The sequence below is a fragment of the Plecotus auritus genome (genome assembly GCF_963455305.1).
Source record: "Plecotus auritus genome assembly, chromosome: X".
In the NCBI taxonomy this organism is placed as follows: Eukaryota; Metazoa; Chordata; class Mammalia; order Chiroptera; family Vespertilionidae; genus Plecotus; species Plecotus auritus.
Window position 1 is genome coordinate 21709941 of NC_137784.1, and position 26470 is coordinate 21736410.

General features: G+C 37.5%; 1 protein-coding gene across 1 annotated transcript in view; it reads left to right on the forward strand.

The window, feature by feature from the left end:
* The window catches only part of IL1RAPL1 (interleukin 1 receptor accessory protein like 1), a 1468096-nt gene that overhangs the window by 1103109 nt on the left and 338517 nt on the right, over positions 1-26470 (forward strand). The window contains exon 6 of the mRNA XM_080653955.1: positions 23411-23485. Coding sequence (XP_080510081.1) covers positions 23411-23485 — 75 coding nt within the window. The remainder of the gene's footprint in view (positions 1-23410; positions 23486-26470) is intronic.

Here is a 26470-nt window from a genome sequence, read left to right on the forward strand (position 1 = left end):
TTGCTCATGTTTCAAAGCTAATCCTTAAAGATTATCTGGCTAAATTCAAGACCTTATACCCAAAGTTTGAGATATGCATCTGAGATGGCCAGGGTGCTATAGAGATTGACGTTATGCTATCAGATAAAACATACATTATTTTTACTGGAAAGCTGCTTTGCTATGTATTTCTAAGACTGTCAGAAAGATTGATTCCTGAAATATTTTGAAAAAAATGCTAAGTACCAGCTACTTTGGGTACTTACCCAGGGGCATTGCAGCTGCCTGGCATTCCTATGTGGCAGCTGAGTAGTAATCATTGTTTCTCAGATTTGTTTGTGCCTTTGTGTCAGCATTTGAGAGGAGGGAGATTCAAGCTTATATTGGGGCCAGTGATCTCATCCAGTCCATGGCTTGAAATACTTTCTGAGTTGCTAATGACTACCAAATTTATATCTCCGGCCCTGATATCACCCCTGTATCCCAGACTCATATCTCCAGCTGCCTCCTACACAGCTCAGATTTGAGGTCTAAGAAGTGTCTCAAACTTAAAATGAGCAAAACCAAACTCCTGGTCTGTCTATCTGTATGCACCCCAACCATTCCTCCCACCATCTTCCTTCCTTAGAGTGGCTCCAGCTAAAGCGTTGCAGTCATCCTTGACCCCTCCATTTCTTGACCTTGTGTCCAACTTCCCAAGGATCCACCTGGAAAGTCGATTCAGTATGTGCACACTTCTCTGCCAGTGCTGCCTTAATACAAGCTGACAACAAATCTCATCTGGACTTTTGTAAGTGCCTCCTAACATGTCAGCCTGCTTCCCAACAGTATTTCCCCACAGCAGCAAAAGTGAATCCGAAAACACAAATTAGATCATGTTATTCTCTTCTCAGAGAATCACCAATGACTTTCAACCTCAAGGTCCAAATCAAACGTGTAAAGCCATAGGTGATCTGGCTCTCTGATATTTTTCTGACTTCATATCTTTCTGCTCTTTATTAGCTCATTTTTTCAACTCATTCACCTGGATACAGTGACGTCTTCAGTGCACCTCACATATTCCAGGCATAGTCCCACCCAAGTGTTTTTTTTTTTAATATATTTTTATTGATTTCAGAGAGGAAGGGAGAGGGAGAGAGATATAGAAACATCAATGATGACAGAGAATCATCCATTGGCTGCCTCCTGCACAACCCCCACTGGGGATCAAGCCCACAACCCAGGCATGTGCCCTGACCAGGAATTGAACTGTGACCTCCTGGTTCATAGGGCGACACTGAGCCACGCTGGCTGGGCCTGCCTAAGCATTTTTTATCTTTGTCTTCTCTTTGCCTGGAATTTTCTTCTGATAGGTATTTGCATGGCTTATTTCCTCACTTCCTTTAGGTTTATACTCAGATGTCACTTTATTAGTAGGATCTTCCCCCACCAACCTTTATAAAATAAATATAGCACTGCTTTTAATGGCATCTTACCTTGCCCTATTTTATTAATGTCTGCCCTGTATTTGTCGCCTGCATGCAGGCTTTGTTTTGCTCACTGCCAATTCTCCAGCGCTAAGAACATTGCCTGGTGCACAGAGATCTCTCATGAGCATTTGTGGAAAGTACACCCACCTTACTCTTCTTTTTATCTTAATCCCCATCAGCTAAAAAATGGTACTTAGAATACCGGGTTGTTTTATTTTTAATGAGAATAGCTCTATGTTATCTTTTGCTCTTTTGTATAAAATCCCATTAAAATCCAAGACTCATGGAGGTCATTTCTCCATCTCTGACTTGACCAGTACATGAAACACATGCTTTTGTAAACTGGGGCTATGTAACGTAGGTCTTACTACATCTTGCATTTCTTGGATGGCCTGGCACTTGGTGCCATAGTCATAGTGCCTGAAAAACAAAGATTTTTTCCAATGTTTAAAATCATTGTAAAGAAAAGTCATTTCCACCCTGGCCGGTTTGGCTCAGTAAATAGTGTGTCGGCCCATGTACTGAAGGATCCTGGGTTCAATTTCAGTCAAGGGCCCGTACCTAGGTTGCAGGCTCCATCCTGGCCCTGGTCGGGTCCTGTGCGGGAGACGGCCAATCAATATGTCTCTCTCACATTGATGTTTTTCTCTCTGTGTGTCTCCCCCTTCCTTCCACTCTCTCTAAAAATTAATGGAAAAAATATCCTCTGGTAAGGATTAACAAAAAAACAAAGAAAAAGAAAAAGAAAAGAAAGAAAGAAAAGTAATTTCCTGTATCTTGGTGAGAAACTTGAAAGTGTTCACTTCCTATACTTGCCTTTTACTTCCACCCACTTTGCAAATAGCTACAATATCTGGAACTCATCTTCTGTGTCCACCTCTCCTCTTCCTCCCGTATTCTTGTTTAAAAGAGAAAGAAGTAATATATTTCTCTCTCTCTCTCTCTCTCTCTCTCTCTCTCTCTCATCTTAAAAACCTGTCCCAAGACCTCTGGCATTCTATTTTATGATTTTTTTAAATTTCAGAAGTGAAATAGCTTTATTCTACATTGCCATTGAATTTGCTAGTTCTTTGGGGAGCAGGAACCATGAAATTCAATACCAGTGTTTGCTATAAAATTCAGCAAAAGACTTGCCTGTGGTACGTAATCAATGATATCTGCTTTTTTCAAATATATTTTACATTATGATTACCTGTTCTTTTAATTAGAAATACGAACCCGATTAATAATTGTTTTTTATCTTTTCTTCAATTTTTATTGTGTTAAAATAAATATAACATAAAATTTACCATGCTAACTAACCATTTTTTATTGTTGACAGTATTACAGATGTCTCCCATTCTCCCCCCCCCCCGACAATTTTGCATCCCTCCACCCAGCCCCTGCTATACTCCAGGCCTTCACCACGCTATTGTCTGTGTCCATGGACTATGCATATATGCATATAAATTATTTGGTTAATCTCTTCCTGTTCGTCCTTCCCTCTGAGATCTGTCAGTCTATTCTATACATCCATGCCTCTGGACCTATTTTGTTTGTCAGTTTATTTTGTAATTGTTTTTCAAGAGGACAAGCCACTACACTTCCTGATGTATTGGACTGGATATCAACTAAGACACAGCTTTCCAATTGATATGCAGTGACACATGGTTGTACCCCAAATGGATTTCAGGAGTGCTAAAGTAATAACTCCTCTAAGCCCTCAGGGACAGCTGGAGCCCCTAGACCAATCACTTCTGACCACAAGATTGTTTACCCCACAGTGCCATGTATATATATAAAAGGCTAATATGCAAAGTGTCCCCTCAGGAGTTCGACCAGGAGACTGGGAGTTCGATTGCTCGCTATGATGTGAGCTGACCACCAGGGTGCAGCATGGAATGAAGGAAAGCCCCAGCCGGCAGCATGCAGCCGGGGAAGGAAGGCCCTGGCGAGCAGCTGGAAGGCCTCAATTGGCCCTGTTCTCTGGCCAGGCCTAAGGACCCTACCTGTGCACGAATTTCATGCACCAGGCCTCTAGTACAAACATAATTTCTAATATGTCATGGCATGAATAAAGTTTAAAGAAACTCAAGCCCAGCACTGCCTAATATAACTTTTTGTAGTGATAGAAATGTTCCAGATCTATGTGTTCAATAAGGTAACCAAAACACATGTGCTTAAAGTGCTCTTGAAATGTGATTTCTGCGACTGAGCTAGTAGCTAAATATTGGATAGTGCAGCTCAAGTTTAAATTCTAAACTATATATCAGGAGCCAAAGATGATAAATAAACACAATTTATCGATTTATCAAGATAAAAAAATATTAATTTGAAGTGTTAACAACCATAGTTGGACCAGAAGACACAAATTTAATTAATAAAGCAGTAACTTGAGAATACTGGCATCAAAACAGACCTAATTTTTTAATCCTCACCTGAGGATATGTTTTTTATGGATGTTAAAGAGAGAGGAAGGGGGAGAGAGATAAACATAGATGTGAAAGAGAAAAAATCTGTTGCCTTCCATATATTCCCTCACACAACCTAGTTATGTGCCCTTAGAATCGAACCCGCAACTTTTTCATGTGCAGGATGACACTCCAACCAACTGAGGCACCTGAACAGAACCAGACCTGATTTTTTAATGTGCCAAATATAGTTGGATATTTCAGGCTGACTTTAGCTGTGTTCTCTTTCTCTCTTGTCTTCTTTTTGTTTGATGATGTGGCAAACTACAGTGCTATTGCCGGAAAGTGGATTCAAATTGTGACCTGCAGGCTTTACCTAATTGAGTTCAGGTGAATTGTGATATCTACATTGTTCTTCTAACGGGACATGGAGTAATCAAATAATATGCCTTTGGGTCCTACAGACAATGTGGTGTTTACCACCCACCTCTCCATCTTAAATGACCTGACAATCTTTGGTGAGGCCAGTGCTCTGTGTTTAGCAGCTCTCTCTCTCTTTTTTTTTAAATATGTTTTTATTGATTTTAGAGAGAGAGGAAGGGAGAGTGATATAGAGATTGAAACATCAATGAGAGACATTTATCAGTTGCCTCCTGCATTTCCCCACAGGGAATGAGCTCACAACCTGGGCATCGAGCCTACAACCCGGGCATGTACCCTGACCAGGACTTGAACCATGATCTGGTTCATAGGTCGATGCTCAACCACTAAGTCATGTCAGCCGGGCAGTAGTTCACTTTTAAAAATATATATATTTTTTATTGATTTCAGAGAAGAAGGGAGAGGGAGAGAGAGATAGAAACATCAATGATGAGAGAGAATCATTGATCAGGTGCCTCCTGCACACCCCCCACTGGGAATTGAGCCCACAACCCAGGCATGTGCCCTTGACCAGAATCAAACCTGGGACCCTCAGTCCGCAGGCCGAACTGGCTATCCACTGAGCCAAACCAGCTAGGGCTAGCAGCTCTTTTATGATAAGTTAATCAGTATGGAATTAACTATAGCTCACAGCTATAGTTGTTTTTCAAATATATTTTTTATTGATTTCAGAAAGGAAGGGAGAAGGAGCGAGAGAGATAGAAACATCAATGATGAGAAAGAAACATTGATCAGCTGCCTCCTGCATGCCCCATACTAGGGATTCAGCCTGAAACCTGGGCATGTGCCCTGACTGGGAATTAAACCATGACCTCCTGGTTCATAGGTAGATGCTCAACCACTGAGCAATGCCGGCCGGCCAACACAGCCATTGTTTTTGAAGCATTGTTTAAGCCAAGCTAGAGAATTCTGGAATGTAAATTTGTGAATCGAAATTCACTACCTATTCTAATTCACAACGAGGAGAAACAGATTAGACAACCTATTTTTTATTTATGAATTAGCCCTAAGATATGATTAATATCTGACTTCCACCTCATGAGTCTTATATTTTTTAATTATTTCAATAAAATATTTTTGGAGATGTCTATTTGCCTATATTCTCAGGATGACTGATTCGACATGTCCCACTGTCTCATTAACCTTTCGGTTTATATAATATATCAAGTCCAGCTCCATTTCTTTGTTAATGCAGCTACTACTTTTTTTTTGGAATGACCAATCCCTCTTCTCTTCTCAGGTACATTTTAGCCTTGCTTCTGGAGGCATTCAAATCCCTAATACTAATCTTGCCGAAACCGGTTTGGCTCAGTGGATAGAGCGTCGGCCTGTGGACTGAAAGGTCCCAGGTTCGATTCCGGTCAAGGGCATGTACCTTGGTTGCGGGCATGTCCCCAGTAGGGGGTGTGCAGGAGGCAGTTGATCGATGTTTCTCTCTCATCGATGTTTCTAACTCTATCCCTCTCCCTTCCTCTCTGTAAAAAAATCAATAAAATATATTAAAAAAAAACAACAAAGAAAACAAATCCCTAATACTAATCTTAATGCACAGTAACATATATGAAGTACATTTGCTTTGCTGGGCATAATACTAGCTACCATTACAAGGTAGCTCATTTAAACGTACAAACAAGCCTTTGAAAATTCAATTCCTTTTAATAAACATATTTTATATGTACCTTACAGGTAAGGAAAATGAGTTTCAAACATGTGAAACAATTTGCTTAAAACAATTTTGTAATGAAGCAGAGCCAAAGTTTGAACCTAGGACTTCCTGACCCCAAAGCCTTTGATTTTCCACAGGAGACAAAGAGGTCTGTCTGTTAAATGAGTATCATAAAGAGGTCTAGCAACCTTGTACTCACTTTGAACACACTATATGACCTTATGGCTTCCTTACTTATCTTCTTGATTTCCAAGTCTTGTGCTGTTATCTTACTTCCTGCCTCATGGTGCATTCCCATACCAATAGAAAATCAATTATTTGGCAAGTGTTTGAGGCAGACGATGGTGGACCTGGAAAGTCTTGGTCCTTCCTGGGTAACCTGGTTCAGGCACAATTATCTGCTGCATGTATTACATATTGCTCAGTTATGAATCTCTCTCTGGTTAATAGCCTATCTTTACCATCCTTTAACTTAGAACTGTGGAATCACCCATACCCAGGACTACATAATTCACCTTGTTATTAAACAGTGTCTTTCACTTGTTGTTGAATTATTATTCATGTCTCTTCAGGCAGAGTGTAAATTACTTGTGTGTGAGTATATTGTTTTGTACTTATTTGGCCTTGCCCTAGGTACCAGCCCAAAAGGCTAGGCTAATCACTGGCAGTTTTTACATATTGTTGATTGAGAGATCGATTACCTTCATCTTTACATTATAAGTGGACAAAATGAGAAAATGAAAAATTAAAAGTTATTCCCCAGAGATAAGTAATATAGCTAGATATACTAACTCCTGCTCATAAATCACTTGAAGGAAGATGACATATTTCTCATATAACTGTACAAATAGCTGGTACTTAATGTTTTTCAGAGGGTGTTAAGAATTGTTTTCTGGATGCATGTAGTGTATTTTCTAGATGAGTAAGTTTCCTAAATTACCTGAAGCTTATCTCATTAGTGATCCAAACTGTATTTTTAATTAACAGGTTTTATTGCAAATCTTTAGAAAGAAGGAGCATACAACTACTGCCTTCTAAAATAGAATGCATAAAATATGATTAAATCTTTCCTTGACTAGTCATTCTACAAAAAATTTTTTAAACATTCACTATCTTCCCTGTTAAGGAAAAACACTAAAAACATGGAGAACAAGAAGGTTAAAATTTAAAAACGAAAAAACACATAATTCTTATTCTCAGTGAGTTTATAATCTCCACATGAAGTAATATTGTAACCAGACAATCAATGGGTCTGTGCTGCCTGTCACTACTTGAGCCAATTAAGCAGAGACAGGGTTGAATCATATATGAGTGTTTATTCCAATACTGCCAGCAGTATGGGAGAGCAGCAGGTTATCCACAAAAATTTGCTCTGCACCCCACCATAAGCAGGCTTGCTTATATTGGGTAGAAGGACAAATATTGTATGGGGAAGTAGGCAAAAGGGATGCCAAATGGGCAGTTTACAGGTAATGTGGGCTGTAGATCTGCAAAGGCCTGCAGGTATGCAAAGGGCTGGGGGTCTTCAAAGGTTTGGCAATATGCAAAGGGCTGGAGACTGGTTTCTGCAACAAGGTTTCCATGATAATAGGCAGCTCCTGAATGGAGAGCATGGGTCACATTTCCAGGTGAGCTCCCAGGTACTACCTGCAACTCCCAGCCAGGTTAGAATGTGTCTTCTTTAATCAGAAATAAACAATCACTGTTAACAGAGCATGATTAATATTTCTTACAATTATAGCTGGCCCCCAATATTCTATTTCTGCCCTTATCAATATGTACAGAAGGAAAAAATACAACCTAGCCTCTTAAAGGCTGGACAGAGGTAAGGAGGTTGTGTTTGGGGCCCCTATTAGGAGTCAAGAAAGTTTGCTTATGAATGGACATCTGTGGTAGTTATGGAAGGTGAGTTAGGGTTTGAGAAGGTGTGGCATGGTATTCCTGAAAGAGCAAAGGAGACACTTCCCAAAACAATCCAAGAGAATAGTGAGCTGTGGAAATGATAGAATTTTCATTGTGCTTGATGCATAGCAGCCTAAGGATAGTTCCAGACTTTAAAGGAGCATAAAATATTCACATTGGATCTTGTTACTTCCCTGCTTACAAACATCCATTGATCTAATATTGGGTGCTGAATGAAAGTGTTAGCTTTCTAAAGGCTAAGAAATGTAAACAAGCCTAGCCCAGATGAGCAAAGCCACATGTTTGACCTGTTGTTGACATCTATGCATGAGTGAGCTGAGCAAAGATAATTCAAGTCTGAACCAGATGAGCTGGCATAGATGCAATTCAGTTTCATTTAATTTCTTGTTATAAACTTGGCTCGAGATTTATTATTTATGCTTCCCTGTATGGACATATGTAGATGTATGCACATATTCACACTATATGTAACACCAAAAAAATTTACCAAAGCCTGAAGCTTTCATATCCGTGATGTAAAAAAGCCAACTATTTTTTTTTATTTTAGGCAATTTCAGGCATAATAGACACAAAATAGAGAGCATAGCAAATGAAATTCCATGTACCATTACTGTTGTTGTTTGTAACAGGCTTTTGTTTTCTTTTCCTTTCTCTTGAGGCTATCAGTGGTGTTTAATGCAACCAAGAATGAATTTTCAGTTTGTTCCTGAAGTGCTGAAAAGAAAATTCTTAAAATGACTAACCACTATTTGTTGCCAAGTTATTCTTGGCTATGCATTTATAGCAAAAGTAATATAACAACATTCACAGCATAATTAGATTTGAATAGCAAGTTTTATTTAAAAGTGCCTGATCTTATCACTCATAGCCATGCTTTTCTTTTTGTTTGTTTGTGGGTTGCTTTTTTTTTGGTAGTAATCACATTTTTAATGACTTGTGATAGTCTATCATTTTATGAAACAATAGAATACCTCCATGAAAACTCTTTAGTAAGCTTTTAAACTTTGTTGAAGCTGCCTAAAGTCTTTTTAGGGAAGAGGCTATTATTTGTTAAATAATCATTTTTTAGAAAATGACTTCTGTAGAAAAGATAATTCCCAAGAGTGTTACTTAGATGAATGATAATAATCTAAGCAGGAAAAAGTGATAATGTAGGCAAGTAAATTATAGCTGCTCCATTTGTTGAATAAATGAATGAATGGAAATTTATAGTTCTATTATTTCACTGTATACAGAATAGAGAAAACAAAATAATTTTCCTTCAGTTTGCTTCCCAGATATATTTATTGGGAAGGAAGTATGAAATGAAAGGAGGGAGAGATGGAGGTAGGAAAGGAGAGGAGAAGTAAGAAAATAAGGACAACATGCATAGCCAATGGACACAGACAATAGTGTGGTAAAGGCCTGGGAGGGGTGAGTGTGTGATAGAGGGGGTCCATGGGAAAAAGGGGGGAAGTCTGTAATACTTTCAACAATAAAGATAAATTTAAAAAAGAAAAGAAGGAGGGAAAGAAAGATTTGAGGGAAGGAGGATAAAAAGAAAAAAGGGAAGAAAAAGGAAGAGAAGTGAGGGAGGGAGGAAGAGAGAGAGAGGCTAATTATTTAGAGACATGTTTCTTAAAGCAGTAATGTCATTAAATATTATAGTCAGCCTGTAATTTACCACAGTATTTATATTACTACTAGAGGCCTGGTGCACAAATTCGTGCACATTGAAAAGAAATTAGAAGAAATATTTTAGGGGCTGGGGTGGGACTGTAGGATGTTGGCAGGCCTGGCAGGGACGATGGTAGGGCTCCAGGGCGTGTCCAGCCCATCTGGCCCAGTCCCGATCAGCCAGAGCCCAGCAGCAAGCTAACCTACCAGTCGGAGCATCTGCCCCCTGGTGGTCAGTGTGCATCATAGTGACTCTTCAAACAGTCGACCAAACAGTTGACCGATTGATCAGACACTTAGCATATTAGGCTTTTATATATATATAGATTATATTGAACTTTTAGGGTTAAGTTTGCTTAGAGCAGTTTGCCACTCTGTTGACTAATGAGTTTGCTGACCACTGGGATAGGGGCTTAATCACAAGGAACAACAGCCTGTAATTATTGGAATTGAGAGTCAAGGTCAGTGGTCAGCAAACTCATTAGTCAACAGAGCGGCAAACCACGGCTCGCGAGCCACATGTGGCTTAGAGTCATAGAATATCAAAGGAATGGTGCTATCACATATTACAGCCTCGTCATTGACAGAGGTCAGGAAAGTGAAAGCAAGTGCAAAAGTTGAATATATCAATATTTGATCAATCTATTATTGTTCCATAAGAAGCTGACCACTGATGAAATTTAATTCATCTAGAAGAATGCAATGGAGTAGGACTATAATTTTGTGGGTTTTTTTTTTTTTACAGGATTTGGGTTGTTTAAAATGTCATTCTAAAGGGCATTTCAAATATCTTATACAATTACTACAAAAATTTTAAAATATAGTCTATATTCATAAACCTTGAACTTCAGTGGAAATCATGCTTATTGAGGTTCATTTTCTCTTTGGTAACAATTTTAATGGGATTTCTAAAATACTTTTGGAGGTCCACTGTCATAATAAGAGCATCAAATTATATGTCATCATCAAGTCCTGCAATCATTAAAGGGTTCTGCTTATGAGAGCCAATGGCAGATATACTCCTCCTTTTCATTCTTGAAAGCAGTATGAGGTATTCAAAGTCTACAATAAAAATTCACTATTGTCTAATATACACTGAGTGGCCAGATATGCATAATAATCTGGCCACTCAGTGTATATCCTATATAATAAAGGGATAATATGCAAATTGTCCCCTCAACCAGGAGTTCGACCAGGAGTTCGACCAGCAGGCAGGCCGGCCAACTGCCCATGTTCCCTCCCCCTGGCCAGGCTGGCCGGACCCCACCCATGTACAAATTCATGCACTTTATATGAACTCTTACTTAATTCTTGTGTGTGTGTGTGTGTGTGTGTGTGTGTGTGTGTGTGTGTGTGTATATATATATATATATATATATATGTATATATATATATAAATACACTGAGTGGCCAGATTATTATGTGTTCAGAGATCATAATAATCTGGCCATTCAGTGTAGTTTAGTCCTAATGAAGTCCATTGAAATTACAGACCTTTCTATCTCTCTGTCCCCAAACCCTATCAAAAGAATGTTTCCCCCTGTCTGCCCCAAATCATCAGAAATCCCAGAGAAAACAAAGTGTCTATTGGAAAGTACATTAGAAATCCCAAATGTTGAAAAGCAGTCTACAAAAACAGAAGCACGTGACCATTAAAATCAGACGAGGTGGATTCTAATCTTGGCTTCAATCCTCACTGGCTTTTCATTTTGGGAGAAGGTTCTAGATCTTTTTATTGTAAGAAATCGATAGCTAAGTGAAATAATGTAGCTACACAGGCCAAAATATGATGTGTTATTTTTTCTATACATATGCTTATTTGTGATCTTATATTTATGTTCTTATGTCTCAAAAGCTGTAAATTTATGCTGAGGTTTCCAACTGACAACATGTCAACATAATAGTTTGTGAATACAATTAAGCAGAGTGTGCTTTGTTAAAATGTAATGATAAATTGAGGTATTAGGCTACTTTCTTTTTAATTCCTGGCTAGCTCCATTGAATAGTTACTGCCACGTACTAAAAAAAATAATAATAATTTTAGGCTACCATCTTTTGGTAAAGATATGTTTAGTGATTAAAAGCAATTTCCATATTAGCTGAAGTATAATAGTATTAGGAAGATTTTGTTAAAAAATAATTCTGTACTATTTCAACTGCTAAATGTTTTTAAATGTATTCGAATTACTTCTGCAGCTCAGGGATGCCTCTGCTATTCTGCATTACTAGTATATGGATTGTTCTATGTCTTTAGAGAACAACCTCTTATATTTTAGGTGTTTGGGTGGGAGCAATAGGCCTTGCTGGCGATTATTCTTCCTATGGGTGTTTGGAAGGAGAAAGAAGTTACTCATTCTTTATATGAACTCTTACTTAATTCTTTTCATTTTGGCATCCCATCTCTCCCCTGCAACCTGTCATACCTGACCTTTCTGGGTAGTAAACCTACACAAATTTAATGGACCCTCATGGCTTCCTTCCTGGCTGTGGTCCATTCTACAATAGGCCAGAAAGCAGCATCCTCCACTATTTCATCAAGCCCCATGTCTCAATAAGTTTCAATCTACCATAAAATTGAAGTCTTTTGTCCAAATAAGGCTTGAAATACAGGTAACTAAGCCCCTTTTAATATATGGTTGTCTTAGGGCAGGGTTTCTCAACCTCAGCACTGTTGAAATCTGGGACCAGATCATTCTTCTGTGGGACTTTCCTGTGCATTGTAGTTAAGCACCATCCCTTGTCAGGTAGCACCCACCTACATACCAGCTGTGGCAACCCCAATTGAAAACCACTGTCGGAGACCCATACCAGTGAGTAATTGTGCAAGATTCTGTACTATGAAGAAAAAGCCAGGATGTTTAAATATATTTTATATCAAAGTACATTATTAATAAACCAACTCAATATAATTAGGAAGGCCATTAAAGTACATTACAAAATACTATGGAAGTGCAATGTCTTACTGTGATATTCCAAGCCAAGTAGAGAATTTAAAAAAAAATCTGTGACTTTCAGCAGTAACATGGTAACTTTAGTCTATTCCACAATTTGCCTTTAATAAGCATTTCCAAATATTCTGGGATTTGGCATTTTCATTTCTTGAAGAGCTTTTATCTATTAATAGAAAAAAAAATGATGTGCCCTGATAATGTTTCTTACTTTCTGATTGCTACGGAAGAGATACTTTCCTTCACAAGACATACAATTTCTCAGAATTGACTGTTGTCCCTAGAAGCCAGTTGGTGACCATTAATTTTTTTCCTTGCCTGTCAATGGAAGTGAAAACAGTAGCTGGCATGCTCACCTACATGATTTTAGCTATTATATCAATCAGCATGCTTTTCCTAGGGTTCATCATTATTTATCTAGATAATTAGGTATTGTTTCATTTATCTTGCCATTTGTTTTTACTACAAATTTATTTATATGTTTGAAATCAGTCATGCAGCCAGTTAGAATTCATACCCACAACATTTATGCAAAATCCACTGTATCAATAGTTTAAAAAATAAAAGTTTTAAAAATATTAAGTCATCATATCAATTGACACAGAAACAGCATTCAACAATATCCAACATCCTTTTTTTGATAAAAAACTCTCAGCAAAGTGGAAATAGAGAGATCATACCTCAACACAATAAAAAACGTATACATGAAGCCTACAGCCAACATCATACTCAATAGGCAAAAACTAAAACCATTTCCCCTAAGAACTGGAACAACACAGGGTTGTCCACTTTCACCACTCTTATTCAACACAGTACCAGACGCCCTGGCCACAGCGATCAGACAAGAAAAAGAAATAAAAGCTATCAAAATTGGAAAGGAGGAAGTAAAACTGCAATTATTCCCAGATGACATGATATTGTACATAGAAAACCCTAAAGATTCCACCAGGAAACTACTAGATTTAATAAATGAATTTGGCAACATAGCAGGATAGAAAAATTAACACCCAGGAATTGATGGCATTTCTATACACCAATAATGAACTCTCAAAAAGAGAGACTAAAAACAAAACAAAACAAAAACAATCCCATTTATCATTGCAACAACAAAATTAAGATACTTAGGAGTAAGCTTAACAAAGGAGGCAAAAGACCTGTACTTGGAAAACAATAGGATGGTGAAAAAAAGAGATAGAGGAAGGTATAACAAGTGGAAGAATATACTGTGTTCATGGATTGATAATATTAACATCATTAAAATATTCATACTACCCAAAGAAATCTATAGGTTTAGTGCAATCCCAGTGGCATATTTCACAAATCTCAAACGAAGACTCCAAATATATATATGGGGCAAAAAAAGACCCAGAATAGCCTCAGCAATCTTGAGAAAGAAGAACAAAGCTGGAGGAATCACAATAGTAGATATCAAGTTATACTACAAAGCCACTGTAATCAAAACAGCCTGGTACTGGCACAAAACAGGCATATAGATCAATGGAACAGAACAGAGAACCCAGAAATCAACCCAAGGCATTATGCTCAATTAATATTTGACAAAGGAGGTAAGAGCATACAATAGAGTCAAGACAGTCTCTTCAATAAATGGTGCTGGGAAAATTGGACAGATACATGTAAAAAATGAAACTTATAGTATACATAATAATAAACTAAAAATGGGTGAAATACTTAAATGTAATTTATTAAACCATAAAAATCTTAGAAGAAACCATAGGCAGCAAAATCTCAGACATCTCTCATAGCAATATGTTTGGTGATACATCTCCTAGGGCAAGGGAAATGGAGAAAATAAACAAATGGGACCACATCAAAATGAAAAGCTTCTGCACAGCAAAAGAAATCATCGACAAAATGAAAAAGGAGCCCACTGTATGGTAGAACATATTTGCCAATGATGCCTCTGACAAGGGGTTAATTTCCAAAATATATAAAGAATAGAACTTAACAAAAATGAACCAAGCAATCTCATTTGAAAATGCACAAAGGACCTAAATAGACACTTATCCATAGTGGGCATACAAAAGGCCAAGAGACATATGAAAAAACTAGAGGCCCGATGCATGAAATTCATGCAAGAGTAGGCCTTCCTTCTCCCGGCTGCTGGCACCAGCTTCCCTCTGACACACCCGGGACCCGGGATTCCCTTACAGTCCCTGCAACATATGGAAGGTCATCCAGAAGGATGTTCGATCTAATTAGCATATTATGCTTTTATTATTATAGATGCTCAAAGTCACTGATCATCAGAGAGATGCAAATTAAAATGACAATGAGGTTTTACCTCACACCTGTCAGAATGGCTACCATCAACAAATCAACAAACAACAAGTTCTGGGGAGGATGCAGGGGAAGGGAGAGATACACTAGTTCACTGCTGGTGGGGATGCAGACTGGTACAGCCATTAGGAAAACAGTATGGAGTTCCCTCAAAAAAAATAAATATGGAACTGCCATTTGATCCAGTGATCCCACTTCTAGGAATATTCCTAAGAAAACCTAAATACAAATCAGAAAGAATATATGCACCCCTATGTTCATGGCAACACAATTTACAATAGCTAAGATCTGGAAACAGCCCAAGGACCCATTAGTACATGAGTGGATAAAAAAGCTGTGGTACATTTACACCATGGAATACTATGCAGCTATAAAAAATAAGGATATCTTACCATTTGAGACAGCATGGAGTAACCTGGAGAGTATTATGCTAAGCAAAATAAGCCAGTCAGAGAAATATAAGTATCACATGATCTCACTTGTATGTGGAATCTAATGAACAAAATAAACTGATGAACAAAATAGATCCAGAGACATAGAAGCATGGAACAGACTGATAAATCTCAGAGGAAAGGCCAGGGTGAGAGGTGGGGGCAGAAGAGATTAACTGGAGAACTTCTATGCATATATGCATAGCCCATGGACACAGACAATAGTGTGGTGAAGGCCTGGGAGGAGAGGTGGGTGTAGATTGAGGGGGTCATCTGTAATACTTTCAACAATAGTACTTATAGCCACCTGATGTTATTTTATGCATGTGTTCATTTACATGTATATTTTACATCACCCTTTCTAAAATGCATACCCCCTAAGAGGAGGAATTTTGTCTCATTTTCTGTCATACTCTCTAGTAACTAGAAAATTGCTCATTAAAGACATGCTTTAAAAATATTTGTTTAATGAGTGAACATGTTTGTTTTACTTATAGTATAAGCAACACACCAATCTATATGAACAAAATGTAAGCATTAAAGCTCGTTGATTTTCCTGAATACATGTATTTTGATAGATAGAGTAACAGTTATGTCCTTAGGAGCATTTTCTCTGTCACTTTGACAACTCTTACAGATCAAGGTTATCTTGTATATGATGTTAATTGTTAATTTGTTCATAAACTGCTCTTCTCCCTGTACTTCTCTGCTCAGTTGCTGTGCTCTCCCCTCTTTCTTTGAACCTTCTGAGACTCCATGACTATTCTGTGAGTCACTAATTATTTGCAACAGAAAGGAGAAACTTTGCCTATCCCAGTGCATTAGAGATAAGTGAAAAATAAAGTACCCTTCCCCCTAAATCGCTTTACTTAATATATGTTGATGTTTTATCCTGTCCATTCAATTTTTCTCCCAAGAACCATGAGATTGTATCTATTTGCTATAGCTCTCACAAGCTCCATGCTCCAATATTAGAAATTAATGTTCAAACATTCCAGGCCAAAGAAAGCAGAACTCAAATCCCATTCTGAGTCATTGAAGCTCTATGCATAATCCACATTCCATTGACTAACTAGGAAAATAGGCAGTTGTTTGTCAAGTTGTTTAAGTTAAACAAAAATAACACACAGACAACAAAAGAAAACAAAAAAACATTACAAAATGGAGTGTGTTAGTGGTATTGCCACAAAGCACGTTTTTTTGGTCAACTGTATAAATCAGTAATATTGTTTTGTGATGAGATTTAGTTGGTAGATTTCAATGGGGTCATATTGAAATTATTGCTGAGTATAGCACTCATCACAATGCATCATATACAGTATATGCTTTTATTTTATATAGTCATATGTCAGAGGCCATGTCTTATTCATCTTTTTACTTCTAATATACTGCTTACTATTTGTAAGTACTTCATAAATGCTCTTGAAATTGAATTATCATATATAATTAAATGCTAATATGCAAATCGACCGAACAGCAGAATGAGCAGTTGCTATGACGTTCACTGACCACCAGGGGGCAGACGCTTAGCACAGGAGCTGTCCCCTGGTGGTCAGTGTGCTCTCACTGGGGGAGCGCCGCTCAGCCAGAAGCCAGGATTACAGCTGGCAAGCACAGCGGCAGTGGCGGGAGCCTCTCCTGCCTCCACCACAGCGCTAAGCATGTCCGACTGACGGCTCCCGGACTACAAGAGCGCGCAGGCAGGGCTGAGGGACCCCCACAAGTGCACGAATTTCATGCACTGGGCCTCTAGTGGAGTTATAATTACCTAGGTTTTAAACTCGATGAGTGTTTAAAAGCTGTATTTTATTTCTCTTTAAGTCCTTTACTATCCCAGTACATTGCTTATATATCTAAATATCTTCAAAATGTTTTCATTTAATTGTGTTCTTGAAGATAGATCACTTCTCCTGCTGTGGAAACTAATGTTGGAAATATTAATGATTCTTAAATTCAGGAGCTAAATGCCTTTGGACCCTTAGTTAAATATCCAGTTCATTATTTTATGAGCAACACTATTTTTCTTATCAGGCTGTGTAAAATGCTAAATGATATTGTCCCAAACTCTGATGGGTATCATTAGAACAGATTTATTTTTCACTTACTATATCCAGGCACTTAATCTCTTATCCTATTTAATCCTTACACCAAGCCATAAGGGAAAACTACTTATGTCACATTTTATATATAAGGAGACTGAGACTTTAAACTCCTGAGAGTTTAAATAACTTCTACAACTTGCCAAACCAATAAAGCAGAATCAAGAAATATTACACTCATATCTCCATGAAAGCCAAGTATATGATTTTCTTTACTATATAATGCTTCTAAGACATAATGCAGAGAAAGTACTTTTTAAAATACATTTTGGAAGGTATCTATGATTTTAAAATAATAAATTTTGTGGTGGGATGACTACAGGTATCCAAGAAGCATTGAGTATTCTCAATAGTATTTGAGGGATTAGTATTTAAGGGACTAAAATTAAATTGTAGAGGGGTAATTGATCAACAGAAAAATGTATTTTCATTCTGAATATCTCACATTTCTCTCCTTCTTAAAACATTAGAACATTTCAAGACTACTGGCCCTATTACCCTGGTCTGTTGTCACTTTTGTTTTTGGAAGGTGGGATCCCATTTTTCAGTTTCATAGCCCAAGTGCACCTGGAATGGGGGAAAAAAGGGAAGACTATATACCTTTATGATTAGTCAGGGAACTTTAACATAAAGAATCAGTCCTACCCAGCTGGCATGGCTCAATAGTTGAGTGTTGACCTATGAACCAGGAGGTCACATTGGCAAGCAGGAGGCAGCCAATCAATGATTCCCTCTCATCATTGATGCTTCTATCTCGCTCTCTCTCCTTCCTCTCTGAAATCAATAAAAATATATTTAAAAAAAGAATCAGTCCTATACACAACTTCATGTATACCCACTTCTAGATGTTTCTCTAATTGGCAACTGTCCTTAAAATCCCCCTTTTCCTCTGAAGAACAGTTTTGTCAATTGGGCTATATTAGTAACTCTGTAAGAAAGGTCTGATTTTATTTTAAATAAATATATCAGCTTTAATGTTGTCAATAGGATGTTCTGAAGAATAAAGTGAGAGCTTGGAAAATGCTTTTGATGGTGGATACATAGAATTACTTTAACATACACTTAGCAGGACAAACATCTCTATTTTAATTGTGTTTTTCCCTTGTTAGGATAAAAATAAGATCAGAATTTAAAATCATCCTGTGCTCCATGTCACTACTGTTGGATTTTCTTTAGTTTTTCAATGATTTCAGTTTAGTCAGTCAGTATCTATGTGTGTCTTTGTGTTTGTGTGTGCCAGAGAAGGAGAGGGAGAGGGAAGTGTGGTGGTGTTTTCTTTTACTATTAAATGTCAGTTAGTCTATTCATGGTCTGATGCTAATTATTATTTTTTTTTTATTGTAAGTCATTTGCTGGAATTTCCTTCCAGATCCACCTTTGCCAATCCTATACATATAATAAAGAGCTAATATGCTAAATAGACTGGACTACAGTATGACCTTCCGGAACGACCTTCTGGAACAACAGGGTGTGGGGGCAGCGAGCCTGCACTGCCAGGCCAGCCATGGTGGTCCCAGTGCACCCCCTTCCACAGAGGCGGTGGGAAAGGGGGCTGTGCAGTCCTGGTCCTGGTGCTGCACCTTCCACAGAGGCAGCCACAGAGGCGACAGGAGTGGGGGCGGCACGGTCCCCATGACTCCGCAGAGGTGGGACTGGGTGCAACCATGGCACCTCAACCTCCCATGGTCCCTTCCCAGGCTGGCCAGGCCCCCGATTGGCCCCCCTCCACCAGTGGGCAGGGGGCAGGGCCAGCGCTAAGGAGCAGTGAGCCCAGCTTCTGATTGAACAGTGCTCCCCCCGGCAGGTGGATATCCCCTGAGGGGTCCCAGACTGTGAGAGGTCACAGGCCGGGCTGAGGGACCCCCACCCCACCCAAAGTACATGAATTTCATGCACTGGGCCTCTAGTGAAGAAAATAAAGATGGCTTTGTGTTTGTATGTGTGTGTGTTGACTTTGGTCATTATCATTTCTGTATTTGTTTTCCAGTTGTTGCCTTTAAATTTGATTCAACTCATATTTATTAAACACCATAAAGTGTCAGAAACACTCAAATAATGGATAATTCAGCACATGCTCTTTGTGGCAGCAAAATTTCTCATCCTCAATGGACTATAGAGATGAGCTACGTCTTAGCTTTAATGGTCACTGCTTTTCACAGTCATTTTGCCAGTGTGTCAGATCTGTAGTTCAGCTGTTATGCTATCTGTGAGTTTCCTTTCACTTTTATCAAACACAGGTGAATCATACAAGAAACATACCTAACTGATCCCCATCATAGTATACCAAAATGTGACATTTGTAGATGATATATTGCACAGTAAGCGTACTCTTCTACAGGTTATGGTTACTTAGTTAAGTGTTTTTGCTCTCCTAACAGGTTACTAAGTGCTACAGTAGTTACTTGACAGAATTTTCAAGGAGTAGGTAACAAAGAATTAGGAGGCAAAGATCTAGCAAGCCCTCTAGCTTGAATTTACTCTGTTACCTTGGACCAGCCAGTTGTTCTGGTTGCACCTCAAATTCTTGATCTCTAAAACAAGGGAGTTGAATATGTACAGCATCTTTTACTTTTTTTAGTATTATTATTACTTTTGATCACTTTAAATCGGGCATAAGGGCAGAAACCAAGCTATTCAAACCCCCATCACAATGCCTAGCACATTATAGTGTTCAAATACATCAGTTGAATTGATCTTTTTAATTTTTTATTAAAGTATAGTTGGCATACAATATTATGTTAGGTTCAGCAGTACAACATAGTGGTTTATATATTTTTTATTATTAAATTTATTGAGGTGACATTGGTTACAACATAGTGGTTTGATATTTATATATCTTATGATGTGATCACCACATAAGTTTAATAACCATCTGTCACCGTGCAAAGTTATCACAATATTATTGGCTATATTTCCCTTCCCCTCTTCACCCATCTCTCCACCCTCCTCCCCTCTGGCAACCAAAGGTTGCTTTGTTTTTATGAGTCTCTTTTTGTTCATTTGTTTTGATTTTTTAAAAACTCCACATATTAATGAAAGCATGTGGTATTTTTCTTCCTCTGTCTGACTTACTTTCCTTAACATAATATCTTTGAAGTTTATCCATATTGTCACAATTGGCAGAATTTTGTTTTTTTACTAGAGGCCCAGTACACAGATTCATGCACCGGTGGGGTCCCTTGGCCTGGCCTGCACACTCTTGTAACCCGGGACCCCTCAGGGGATGTCAGAGAGCCACTTTTGGCCTGGTCCCTGCAAACCAGGCCTAGGGACCCCAACGGTGCATGAATCTGTACACTGGGCCTCTAGTATGCATATAAGATCTTTGGTTGATCTCTTCCCACCCTCCCTCCCCGCTTCCCTCTAAGATTCATCAGTCTGTTCCATGTTTCCATGCCTGTGGTTTCCGCTCCTGCATTGAGCATCTGTCCCCTGGTGGTCAGTGAGCATTATAATTACCAGCTGGTCGACTGGTCGGCTGGTAGGCTTTTATATATATAGTTAAGTGTTGTTCCACTATATATACCACATTTTTTATTAATGCATCCATAGATACATGAATTAATTCATTTGATTAAAATCTTGGGTGAAATGCTGATGTATAACAAAGGCAAAGGTACTTTTGTCAGAGAGGGGTGGGTAATATGACAATATGGAGTTAAGCCCCATGGAACACCCCTTATCTCTATCTTCACTTCATCTGTCCAGAGTGTCACTGTGGAAATCAGGGCTTTAGGGAACACATCCTATATAATAAAATCCTAATATGCTAAGTGTCTGGTTGTCCAGTCATCCATTCAACCAATCAAAGCATAATATGCTAATGATATGCTAAGGCTGCTCAACTGCTCACTATGACGTGCACTGACCACCAGGGGGCAGACAATCGACTAGTTAACAAGTTGCTATGATGTGCACTGTCCACCAGGGGGCAGACAGTTGACCAGTCGAACAGTTGCTATGATGCATACTGACCACCAGGGGAAAGACGCTCAATTCAGGAGCTGCCCCCTGGTAGTCAGTGTGCTCCCACAGGGGGAGCGCTGCTCAGCCAGAAGCCAGGCTCATGGGGAGCAGGCTGAAGCCGTCAGTGGGACACTCACTAAGGGCTTCTGGACTGCAAGAGGGCACAGGCCGGGCTGAGGGACCCCCCCACCACCAAGTTCATGAATTTTGTGCACCGGGCCTCTAGTTTTAAAATAAAACAACTTTATAAGCATATCATTTTCTCTGGCTCCAACATTCTACAATTCCTATGCTACTTGGAGTTGCTGCATGAGAGTAATATGAAGGGTCTTAAGGATGTAACATTATGTCATGCGCATGGGTGGTGGGTTGGAGTGGAGAAGCCACACAAGCATTTTATACTTTTGAATGAATGTGTTCCATAAAGATTTTATTATCCTTTTCTACAGATCTTTTCTCATACTATAAATTAGTGACAGATGTGTGTGAACAGGAATATTTCTTTTAGCTGCTTTCTATGACAAATTGTTGTTACCCTCTTGTAACTGCATAATCACAAGATTATATGAACCAAGTTAATTTAGTGAATAAGCCTGCTATTTTGATACCAGAGTTGCTTTTGAAGTTCATTGAAATCATTTAATAACCAGAGCCAAAGGAATGTGGCTTTTTGACTTATTAATGGTGAACTATTTTACCCATATTTAGTGAATAAGCTACTTATTTGGCTGATAGGAGAATAAAAATCTGTTAAGATCACTGTAGGTAAGAAATAAGAGTATTTAAGCTTAATCATTGTGATGTTAAATCTTTGACATGAATTTCACAGCAGTTGATATCCTATTGATCCAACTTTGCCTGCCCTTTCATCCCCATCCCTGTGTTAAATATAGCAAAAATGAATGAATAATACATTCAATTAGTTATGAACAATGGCAACTGATCCTATGTATGATTGGTCTCCCAAACAGGGACTCTTAAAACTCACCCTGTGTTTTCTGTTAAAGAGAAATGAGGGTAAGTTGCTGAAGCACATTGAATTCTTGAATCCTCTGATAATGAGGACATGTGGCCAACTCCTGGCTCTGCTAGATCAGCCTTCCAGTTATCAACCAAACTGGCATGTCCTGGCAAGGAAGGCAGAAAGCTCTCAAAATAGAAACATTTAGCTCAGCATCCCTAAATGGATCATTTCTGTACTTGCTAATGTTGGAAGTTGCAATGACATATTTCAACAGACCTGGACAATTCAATCTGCTAGGTTGGGGAGGGAGGCTTAATGAAGGAGAACTGGCTATTTGTCTAAAGTTCAGATAGTCTAATTTAACTGGGAATGCAGTATTATTCATTGGGAAACCTGTCTTCAAGGTGCTCAGTAGTAAACTATTAGATCTGTAGGTTGATAATTTATGAATTGATGAGCATAGAAAGTATAAATGTATGGAAACTTAAAATCCAGAGTATTTCATACAAATTATTAATAAATACCATAAAATGTAATAGATCATGGTAGTAAGGGATTTTGGCTAAATGGGAAGTATCTTTTAAAAATATGATCTTGGTGAATACTTGTATGCATGCTTAATACTTGTATGCTAGCTTGTACTAGTACTAATTTAATACCACATTGCTACCCTACTTATAGAGTATGTGCGTAAGAAATACTAAATCTAATTACTAAGTTATGTGTTTGAGGCAGTGTGATCCAGGGTATGGAAACTAAGGATTTTGATTAAGAATAATGAGGCAACTTTATGTGAAAAGAAATCATTGGAATGTCTGATATATATATCTTTAATTAACACAGTAAATGTAAGATATTCTTTAAAAAGGGGGGGGAACATGAAAATTGAAAAGATTTGATGAAACACGGTCATATGTTCTTAAAGACTGACCAATCATGATGCAGTACTTAAATACTAGTAGTCTCATGTGATTGTCAATTTGAAAGTGTTATATTTGACTCGTATACAATCTAAAAGCTCTTTAGTTCAAAGGCACTGCCTGCAATATGTAAGTCATTATGTGGTAGAATGCTTTGACACACTATTCTGATAATGAAATTATTTAAGAAAATAAACTGTGTTCCTTCCTTCAGTTCATGTAGCATAAATATAGTCAGTATTGTTATTATTGTTTTTCAGCTCCTCTGACTGATAAGCCACCCAAGCTTTTGTATCCTATGGAAAGTAAACTGACCATTCAGGAGGCTCAGCTGGGTGAGTAATTCCTTAATTCCAATTAAAACACTTTTCTCAATATATTCTGACAGTCAATAAGCCTATATTGTAAACTGATATAACACTCTGAGCTAATCCCATGTATATTTAAAGGGAGCAAAATTAGAAAATACCAGCAAACATAGACCATTCCATCCTCTACAGCACATCCATTAAGACCAAGCTGGATATATGGATGTAAAATCTCATGTGTCATTTAGATGGCCATTGGGAAATGAGATTGGCTGAAGGTTTTACTGATGGTGTTATAATGTCACTTTATAAAGCTTGAATTGTTTTTAAAGCAGGCGATATGGAACTATTTGACTTACCTATTATTACACTAAAATACAGTTTTTGAAAATTGAGGGAAAAGGTATAGATTTGTAAAAATAAATGTTACTATTGGAGTGAAAATAATTTTTAGTTAATCAAATATAATGGACATTATACTAGTTAAGTTATGGATAATATATTAATAAAATATGAGCAAATGGCTTTTGGTTAAAGGACTAATAGGCTTGGGACATGACATAAGAACATTGACAGTTTATGATTTGATAAATATATCCAGTTGTCTATAAATCAGAATACTAACGTAATTACCTTAGTGTTTCATCTAGAATTTCTGAGTCTGGTTGAACTATACTCAGTTATACCAAATTATGAAAACTTTCCCATCTTAATTATAAATATGTGTAGTACATTTAATGATATTATTTTAGTTTGTATTTATACTTGAAATATAGTATGCATGCCTATATCATCAACATTAAGAGAAAATGATTTGTTTTTAGTGGTTTGATATAAAGGATTAGCAAAAGTGTGAATTTAACCATACATTCTTGTTTGTTAAGGAATTTTTTTTTACATTAGCCATTGAGAGTAGAAATCAATTTATTGTATACAACTAAAAAGGAATTGATAGCCCATCTCTTAAAGTTACCAATGTTATTTTTGTTCTTGGAGTTAGAATTTGGATTAAAATTGTAAATCATCTTCAAAATGAAGATTACAGATATAATAATCTTTACCAATAGCATATCCAAAGTAATAGTGCAAAAAGATATGATGATGATTTTAGAACTTGTACAATTATTTTAGTCATTGGATTTCTAACATTGTAAATACATATATTTACTAACGTTGAGGAAAAAAGATGTGTGGGATTTATACAAGTCATGGTATTAATACGCTTCTTTGATGGTAAACTCAGACCTTTGAATTAATGTCATATATATGCAAGTATATTACAATTATCTTTATTTTGAAATAGATTACCAGCAGCATTAAAGTGGTACTAGATATGAAACAAGCAAATAGTTTAAAATTGTATTGCACTCTTTACTCATGCTATGGCATATTGAGGTATACTAGTATTAGATTTGATTGTTACATTTTAAAAATTTGTTTAAATATAAATTATCCTAAGTGGCCATGCTCATGCAGACCCTTTACTAACACCTAGGAAGATGTACTTATAAGGATTAATGCAAAATTATAAAATCTTGGGCCCAAAATCAGTTGTTTATGGTACCAGTTGTCAGTAATGAACATAGTGAAAATGAAATTAATTGCATCTCTTTACTTGACAATATAATTAAAATAATTTCATGATTGATGGCTGCCCATTGGTTTCCTTATATTTTTTCCTGAAATTGGAATAAGTCATATTATTCTCTTCTTCCTACTAAAATGTTATTTTTAATTTTTTATTGTTTAAAGTATTACATATATTAGTACATATATCACCTTTTTTTTCCCCATTGACCTTCCCCCAGCCTCCCCTACCCTCTGTTGCATGCCCTCAAAATGTTTTACAAGATGAAATAAATAATTTGTAAAGCTTTCCTTTTAAAATTACGTTTTCTTGCACAATAACTAATCAAATAAATTTTAAAATATGAAAATTATTATGCAAATGTGAAGGGTTAACTATATTCCTTTGAAAAAACATGGGCATGGCTGTCATCAAAATGCTCCAGGAAATACTCTAATTCCTTTATTGTCACTGCCCAAAGGAACATGACTTCTCTTTAAACAGCAATTAAACTTGAGATATGAACCTGGAATTTGTATTCTATCATACAACTTTTGTTTTGTTTTATTTTTTGATTCTAGTTCTCAGTGCCTAGGATAAAATAACCTTAATCCTTGGATTTTTGAGTAACAGTTGATTTGAAATAATTCCTTTATAATGTTACTGCAATAGTATTGGAGTAGGTAAACAGATGATCACAAAGAATAAGTGAAACTAAGAAATAATATTAAGGACAGAAAAGAGTCGAGATTCCTAAAATATATTTGTTTTCTACCATAAGTACTTTGATTTTTCCCCTCCTTGGAGAATTAATTTTTGCTCTTTGCAGACTTATAAAAGATATATATTTCAACAGGCTCAAAACGTGATATTAAATCATAAGAAAGGGGGACTCAGTGAAGAATCATGGGTTGGAAGTAAAGATGGTGGCCAGGATCAGTGACAGGGAACCTGTAAGGGGTACCTACTCTTATGAGAAGGTGAGAATCTCCAAATGAAGTTTATTGGCCAAGCACTAAGGGGTCTGACTCAAACTTGCCCTAAACTGACTCAATCTTGACCTCAGAGGATAAAAAAACAGCAACTACCATATGAGTTATAAGAACAATCATCAGAACTTACACAAAGTTCAGTTGGTACATGTCTGATGACCAAACTTGAGCATCCTGGCTAAAGTACACACACATCCACTTGACCTTGGTAATTGCAAATCCAGCAGTTCTCCAGTTTATCCGAAAATATATAAAACTCATCAATAATGACTGACAAAATCATGAAATGCATGAATTTGTCTTTACTTCCAATTCTCCTTTCTCTGCCATTTGCTGGCCATGCTTACTCTCTCTTTCTCCATCCTGTGTGTCCTCCTTTTCTTGCAATTCCTTCACCTTCTCAAAAGATGGTGCTCATTCAAACTTTTCCAATGTAGGAAGCAAAAGACACAA